General features: G+C 36.7%; 1 protein-coding gene across 1 annotated transcript in view; it reads right to left on the bottom strand.

Moving 5' to 3' along the window:
- Positions 1 to 7,492, bottom strand: part of LOC108579452 (pyroglutamylated RFamide peptide receptor-like) — a 79,047-nt gene that overhangs the window by 20,047 nt on the left and 51,508 nt on the right. Inside the window, exons 4-5 of the mRNA XM_017942996.1 lie at positions 5,489 to 5,612; positions 2,009 to 2,214 (exon numbers count right to left, since the gene is read on the bottom strand). Coding sequence (XP_017798485.1) covers positions 2,009 to 2,214; positions 5,489 to 5,612 — 330 coding nt within the window. The remainder of the gene's footprint in view (positions 1 to 2,008; positions 2,215 to 5,488; positions 5,613 to 7,492) is intronic.

The following is a 7,492-nucleotide window of genomic DNA, read 5'->3' as shown; positions in this document are numbered from 1 at the left end:
AACACCAGCACTGTACTAAATCATGAACCGTATAAAAAAACATGACTCTATTAATTCAGCAAGAAGAGCGTATACTCCCTTATCTTTCTGCAATAATTTCTGTAAAAGAGTATCTTTATCGACTATCTTATTTACACAAAAATCTAAAATAGAAGCATCTTTCTCAACAAACAACCCTTACAAAACGATAAATTGTCGAGTAGCAAAAAGTAAGTTAAACTGCTCTCGCTTGAAAGTTGAAATAAGATCATTTTTTCAGAGGAGAAGAATTTCTGTAAAAAGTGTGTATCACAGTCAGAAAAAGGCACTTTGCTTCCTCAAAGGTGAACGAGGAAGTCAAAGCTGCTCTATCATCTGCAACGTTGATCCTACAAGTCGGATATATTTCAAGCATCGATAGGTTTGCCTGGATTTTCCCGGAGGAAGATTTCCCCACTTTTCCACGAAAAAGCAGTTTCGCTGCGAAAGGAAATTCTGACTACTGTAACCTATGCACACTGTACACAAGTTCTCAGGCTCGTTTATCCAGCAACCGACTCTCTCTCTAGAGACTTCTATCATCCCAGAATCACGCGAAAATAAATAAGACACGATTTTAAGTAAGAATAAATTAAGAGATTATTTTTCTAGCTTCAATCTTGCAGATAAATTTTGCACAGAATTTTACGGATTTTTATAGACGTTAAAGAATTGCGAAAGAATTCATGGTTTTAATAACGTCGCGATTGTTTACCGATAAATATTTGCAGCGCGTTTTATGGAATTGGTAATTACAGGAGTATTTATTTCTCGAAATCGATTCCGTGTCCTTTGCAACTGTGCAAGCTGCGACAGTAATCGCTCGAAAAATATCGAGGACCTGAATTATGGGTGAGTCGTAAAATTGACTTTTTCGTCTTTTGGGTAAATAACGCTGGTTAAATTTGAAATGACAGTGAAATGTGGAGAGGAGTGTTGGAAAGAAGTGTATGTAGAAAATCTAATGTAAAATTATAATTTAAATATGCAGGATAATTTAGGGTGATTTAAATTAACATGGAATAATATGAGATAATTTTGATTATGACCTACCTGGAGTTTTACGGTCCAATGATTATGCTTCTTGCTGTAGTTGGTTAAATTCGTCGACGCGATTTAATACTCGAACAAAAATTGGTCTCAATTTTTAACGAGTGGATAAAAAGTTCTTTAAAAAAATTATTCGAAAGGGTTAAATATGAAATTTTAACTCGCTCAATTTGTACCGAAGGAAATTCATGTTCAATTCTTACGGAATGTTCTGGGATTCGCTACTTTAAGTGACGTTAAAAATAAGCTATTCGATACTAAATATTAAACCCTTGAATACTCGATTTTCAGCGAATAAATAAAAAGTTCTTTAAGAAAATTACTCGAAAGGGTTAAATATGAAATTTTAGCTCGCTCAATTTATGCCAAAGAAAGTTTATATTTAATATTTATGAAAAATTCTTGGATTTACTGTTTTAACAAACGTCTGAAAAAGCTTTAACAAAAATAAAGATTTTTATTACACGCTTTAAATTTTCCGCGATAAATTTCGTTCACGCTTCAAATTTCCCGTGCGAAATTTGTTTCACCCCTTAAAACCACGTTAATTCGAAAACTTTGCACCGCGAAATCCGCATTGATACCGCTAAAGCGTGGAAAATATTCGAATTCGCCATTAAAGGATACGCGACCGATCTGAATTTCAATCTTCGATGGGTCTGAACGCGAAGTACGGTAAATCCGGGATTAAGTCAGATCGCAGATGACGAATCGCGCTGTCAGCGAACACACGTTTCGTTTTATAAAAAGGAGAGGATTTTTTTTTTTCACTGAAAATCTTCGTCAATGAAATAGCATTTCTCCCTCTCGTCTATCACATCTCTCCCCGAGTGATAAGCCGAGGTTTGAATCTCTGCCTGCTCTGGATCATCTCTGGACGGCTGAGGTGTATCCTTTCGTAATAAAGAAGGAAAAAAAGGAGAAAAAATTGGCAACTTACACGCGATGCGATGTCATATGGTATCGACGTTTCATGACTCGCCAAATCTCCCAGCAAATGGCCGTGTAACAGAACGCCATCACTGTTAAGGGTAACACCAGGACCAGGACCAGCATATAAACCTCGTGTGCACGCCATAAAAGACCGATCTCCGAATCGCGCACGCACCAGTAGGCGATCACCCTCATTCCGACCTCTTTGTGAGCCTGAAAGAATTTTTTTCTAGTTTTGTCCTTTTTGGGGAGGATGGTAATCGCGGGAAATTATGGAATTGAAATACAGTAATGTCTCTACAAGTGTCAGCCAGTTTGGATTCTACAAGTGTCAGTACAGATGGTCCTACGCCTAGGTCTGCGTCATTGCTGCGCCTATGTTATCTCGCTCGCTGTCAGTCAAGCGTGTAACACTACCACCACTCGGTTTCTTTTACGAGATTTCACGGCTCGACAATTCATAATAGTCTGGCGTGACAGTGAACGTGTTAATAAGTAAATGTTGTTCAAATTATGTCGTGTTTGATGTCATTTTCATCAGAAAAACCTCATCAATATGTTAAGAAAAATTTTGGGTTTAAAAAACGTAAAATTAAAAAAGTTGGTATATAAATCGCTTGGTTGCCTCGACTCACGTTTCATCCTTATCTTTTATTCGCTGTCCTTGTCTACGTTCGGCAAACTGCAAAGGCGGGCGCAAGGCTCGAAAACGTAGTCCCTGACTCTACAAATGTCAGGTTCAGGTTCCTTGCGGACTGACACTTGTGGAGACATTACTGTAATGACTTTCGTGAATAGGTGGATGCTGTTTTGTACTTTGAATTTTTTAGGATTTTTCTGGGGAGTTGTTGAGAATTCTGTTTAAATTGAAGTTGCATATTCTTTAAATTCGCGACTCTGGACTCGTTTGCGAAATTTTTACAAACTTCTATCAGATTCTCTTTTTTTGTGTTTTTATGACATTTTTGTGCTGCGCAGAGATTTTTGGAAGTTTGTGGATGGGATAGGTGAATTTTTTGGACAAATACTCGTGCGGAAGGTTTTAATATTTCTATGTGATTGGGGATTATGAATATCCTGGAATTTCCAAGGAAAATTCTGTCATTCCTTCATAATCGCGGAAAATAATTATGCTGGAATTTCCAAAAATTCTAAGCACTCTGAAAAACAACCAGAAATGATCAAACTTTCCAAGATTTTTGAACACAAAAATTCCAAATTTTGCAATTTCGAAAAAAAGATTAAATTCCCCAATTTTGCAATGTCGAAAAAAAGATTAAATTTCCCAGTTTTCTAACCAATGTTCCCAAACAAACATAAATACGCCAAACAAAAACGCAAAATTGCCACATTACCGATATTGCCCAAGCTAACCATCAATCGTATGCAAACCCCTCGTCAAATTGCAGAGCTCGTCTGGCACAAAAAGCTGCTTCCTATCGAAGAAATTCGTCGTTCGATATTCCTAGCCCGACAATCGTCGAGCCGAGGCGTAACGCGACATTTCCTCTTGCCTTTACGACCCGATATACAGAACGTTTATTAAACTATTTCAAACACATTCACCAGGCAACGCGATACTATTATACTTTCCACGGTCGTACGAGGCCGTTTTATCGTCACGCTTGCACGATTTACCTTACTGTTCCCATTTTAATTCCTCCGTTCCATTGTCCCGCGTGGAAAGGAGAAAGATTTCCACGCCGCTAAAAGGTAACAACTTACGATTCGCGAGTTTTCAGTTATGTATCAACGTGCATTCGCGGATGAATGTGATTCGTCTGGAAAGTAAAAAGGGGGAGGGGAAAGAAATGATAAAGGAGAGAGGAGGTTGACGTTGTGACCGTAGAAGAATCTGGACGCAATTAAAAGTGTTGGTACAAAAGCGGGACGAGTAATTATGAGAGGTTGGTAATCGATTGTTTGCCCGCTTTGAAATAACGTGAACGTAGAGATGGAGAAAATGAGGAAGAAAAGGGGAGAATTTTTTTTCTTTGCGGGATATTATACGCGCTCGATTTCTCTTCATTTTTCTTTTTTTTTTTTCTTTGTGTGCAGAGGGTAGCTTTTCAACGCTGTGATAAAGGATTTTTTTAGCTGGAATATTCAGGTTTAGATATAGTAGGCGGTTGCATGGAATAGTGAGTTGTGTAAATGGAGTATGAGAAATGGGAAGTGGAGACTGGGTATGTGGCTTCTGGATGGAAATGGAGTATTACTGCGTTTGGTACGGAGGATTGATAACTGGCTGTGACCGCTGGTAGAGTCCGTAAGGAGATTAAAGATCAATCAAGCTGATTACTTTGTTCAGGATGAGTTTAATTTAAAGAGTATTTCGTGGCAGAGGGAAATCTGATAATTGATTGTGAGTATTTCGCGTTCTTGTGGGTGGTAAAATTTTAGCATATACAACTCTGAAGTTTCGCGAAATTTTTTCTTTGCTTATTCTCAAATTTGGCGAGGTTTTTTTATTCGCGGTTTTCAAATTTTGCAAAGTTTCCTTATTCCGAATTTCTAAATTTGGTGACGTTGTATTATTCCCAATTTCCAAATTTTGCAAACTTCCCTTATTCCGAATTCCCAAATTTCGCAAAGTTTCCTTATTCCAAATTCCCAAGATTTGCAAGGTTTCCTTATTCCCAATTTCCAAATTTTGCAAACTTCCCTTATTCGGAATTCCCAAATTTCGCAAAGTTTCCTTATTCCCAATTTCCAAATTTTGCAAAGTTTCCTTACTCCGAATTCCCAAAATTTGCAAAGTTTCCTTATTCGCAATTCCCAAATTTTGCAAACTTCCCTTATTCCGAATTCCCAAATTTCGCAAAGTTTCCTTATTCCGAATTCCCCAAATTTGCAAAGTTTCCTTATTCCGAATTCCCAAATTTTGCAAACTTCCCTTATTCCGAATTCCCCAATTTCGCAAAGTTTACTTATTCCGAATTCTCAAAATTTGCAAAGTTTCCTTATTCCGAATTCCCCAATTTCGCAAAGTTTCCTTATTCCGAATTCTCAAAATTTGCAAAGTTTCCTTATTCCGAATTCCCAAATTTTGCAAACTTCCCTTATTCCGAATTCCCCAATTTCGCAAAGTTTACTTATTCCGAATTCTCAAAATTTGCAAAGTTTCCTTATTCCGAATTCCCAAATTTCGCAAACTTCCCTTATTCCGAATTCCCAAATTTCGCAAACTTCCCTTATTCCAAATTTCCAAATTTCGCAAAGTTTCCTTATTCCCTATTTCCAAAATTTGCAAAGTTTCCTTATTCCCAATTTCCAAAATTTGCAAAGTTTCCTTATTCGCAATTCCCAAATTTTGCAAACTTCCCTTATTCCGAATTCCCAAATTTCGCAGTTTCCTTATTCGCAATTCCTAAATTTCGCAAAGTTTCTCACTTCCAAAAATTTGCAAAATACTCAAAAATTCCTTCACCCGCAACACCCACGTCCACCAAAAACCAAAAAAAAATCATAACTAAAACAAGTCTACCTGAGTGAAAATCATCGGGATGCCAAGGAGAAAGGACGCGACCCAAGTGATGATCACTATTTTCCGCGCTTGACTGATCGTGCACGTGTACTGCGCCCTCATCGGGTGAACTATCGCGTAATACCTGGAACAAGAACAGAATTTTCAATTAGATCGATGCCTCTTCTGTCGAGCCACGACAAATTCAAATTAACTCAGACTCTTCTGCCAACACGTGTACTTACCGCGCGAGAAACACCACGGAATCGAGTAATAAAACGTGAAAGCACCATTCAAGACAGATTAAACGTTACCACGAAGCGAAAGGCGATAATTCTCCGCGGAATAATTCCATTCCGTCAATTATAACGCGTACAATGATACAATATTAAGTAGAGACGATAAAATTGGGTAATAGAGCGAAAAATCTTCAGGAAAGTTTCTTCTTACGATCGTAATTGTATCTTCTACTATCTTTCCCTTTCCTTTGTCCTTTCTTCACTCGACGCCTTTGTAATTAAACGAAAGGATTATACAATTCTCTGATTCAACGTTCGACGGGACTTCTATCCTGTTGTCTCCAACAGAATTAACGAAATTATGAATGGACGACAGAGCATAAATACTCGAACAATTCCTTTTAACCTGTCAGCTGGATTATTTAATCAAAAATGGAATTTCTTCAAGGTGCAATTGAAAACTGTAACGTTTTACCTAATTACTTTATTTTACTTCCCGTGAAATAGATAAATGTAAATGTTACACGTTAAAGATGACAATTCTCTCAAATGAAAAAAATGAATAAAGTTTGTATACTTTTTAAAATAATATAAATTTGCTTTCCTTAAATTTAAGTTCTCTATTTCCTTTAAAAATCAATAAATAAAGCTTCTTTGCTTTTTAAAACAAGATACATTCTTTCTTCAAATTTAAATCCTTCATTGATTTCGAAGATAAATAAATAAAGTTTCTTTACTTTTTAAAATAATATTTATTTAAAATAAATAAAGCTTATTTACTTTTTCACACCGTGCAAAAACTTGCTCCTATTCTTTTCACAACGTATCCAAAAACCAGATCACCGTAGAAACACTTCTAAAAAGCCAACCTCTCCATCCTCACTTATCACCCTTCCACAATCTCCCAGCATCCAACTGGTCGTAATTTCGAAGAAAAAAATATGGACAATTTGTAAGCTTTATCTGTTTCCCCCGCTGGAAGAGGTCGTCGTGATAAACAATAGGAAACGAGGGTGGATCGATCGAGCGACGTGGAAGGGAGAGAAAGGCGACGATAAGGCGGTTCAATTCCCTCGTGAAATCAAATAAATTTTAAGCATGATCGCGTGTGCTGGGAGAGAAAGCTGTCGGATCACGCGTGGCCAGGGCCTATTTTATTGTGAACGTGAGCAGCCAACGGAAGCAACCACGACTACCCGTGAGAAATCATGAATCCTTCCTTAATCTGTCCAACTTTCTAATTGCCGTACGCGTTAACTTGGGAATCACCGACATCGACATTTCTCGAAAATTAGAAACAACTGATTCAATTTCTTTGTGCAATTGTATTCTACTCGTTTTAAATCCGTAGAAATTATACTGTTTCTCTTGAACAAGTGTTTCACTGCGTTTTCATATTTTTTCCATCACAAATATTGGAATTTGAAAGAAAATTAAGTTACATTCATGTCATATTTATTCTGCCATAAATATTGAAATTTTAAAAAAAGTTATTCACTAAATTTTCATATTTTTTCCATCACAAGATATTGGAATTTTTTTAAAAAATTAAGTCACTTTTATGTCACATTCATTCTGCCATAGATATTCAAATTAAAAAAGAAGATACTCGTTACATTTGTTCCATCATAAATATTGCAATAAAAAGAAAATAAATTGCACACGTCACTGAAAAGGTTAGCCTCTAAATTTCTCCAAATCAAATCTATCCATAAAAGGTTAATAATTGGAACAGACATTTTCGAGAACTCATTTAATATATCTGACATATCTGTTACCACACAAC

This window comes from Habropoda laboriosa, unplaced genomic scaffold (genome assembly GCF_001263275.1).
Source record: "Habropoda laboriosa isolate 0110345459 unplaced genomic scaffold, ASM126327v1 scaffold33, whole genome shotgun sequence".
NCBI classification, from domain to species: domain Eukaryota; kingdom Metazoa; phylum Arthropoda; class Insecta; order Hymenoptera; family Apidae; genus Habropoda; species Habropoda laboriosa.
Note: the sequence above shows the minus strand (reverse complement) of the source record. Positions and strands in the feature narration are given on the sequence as shown.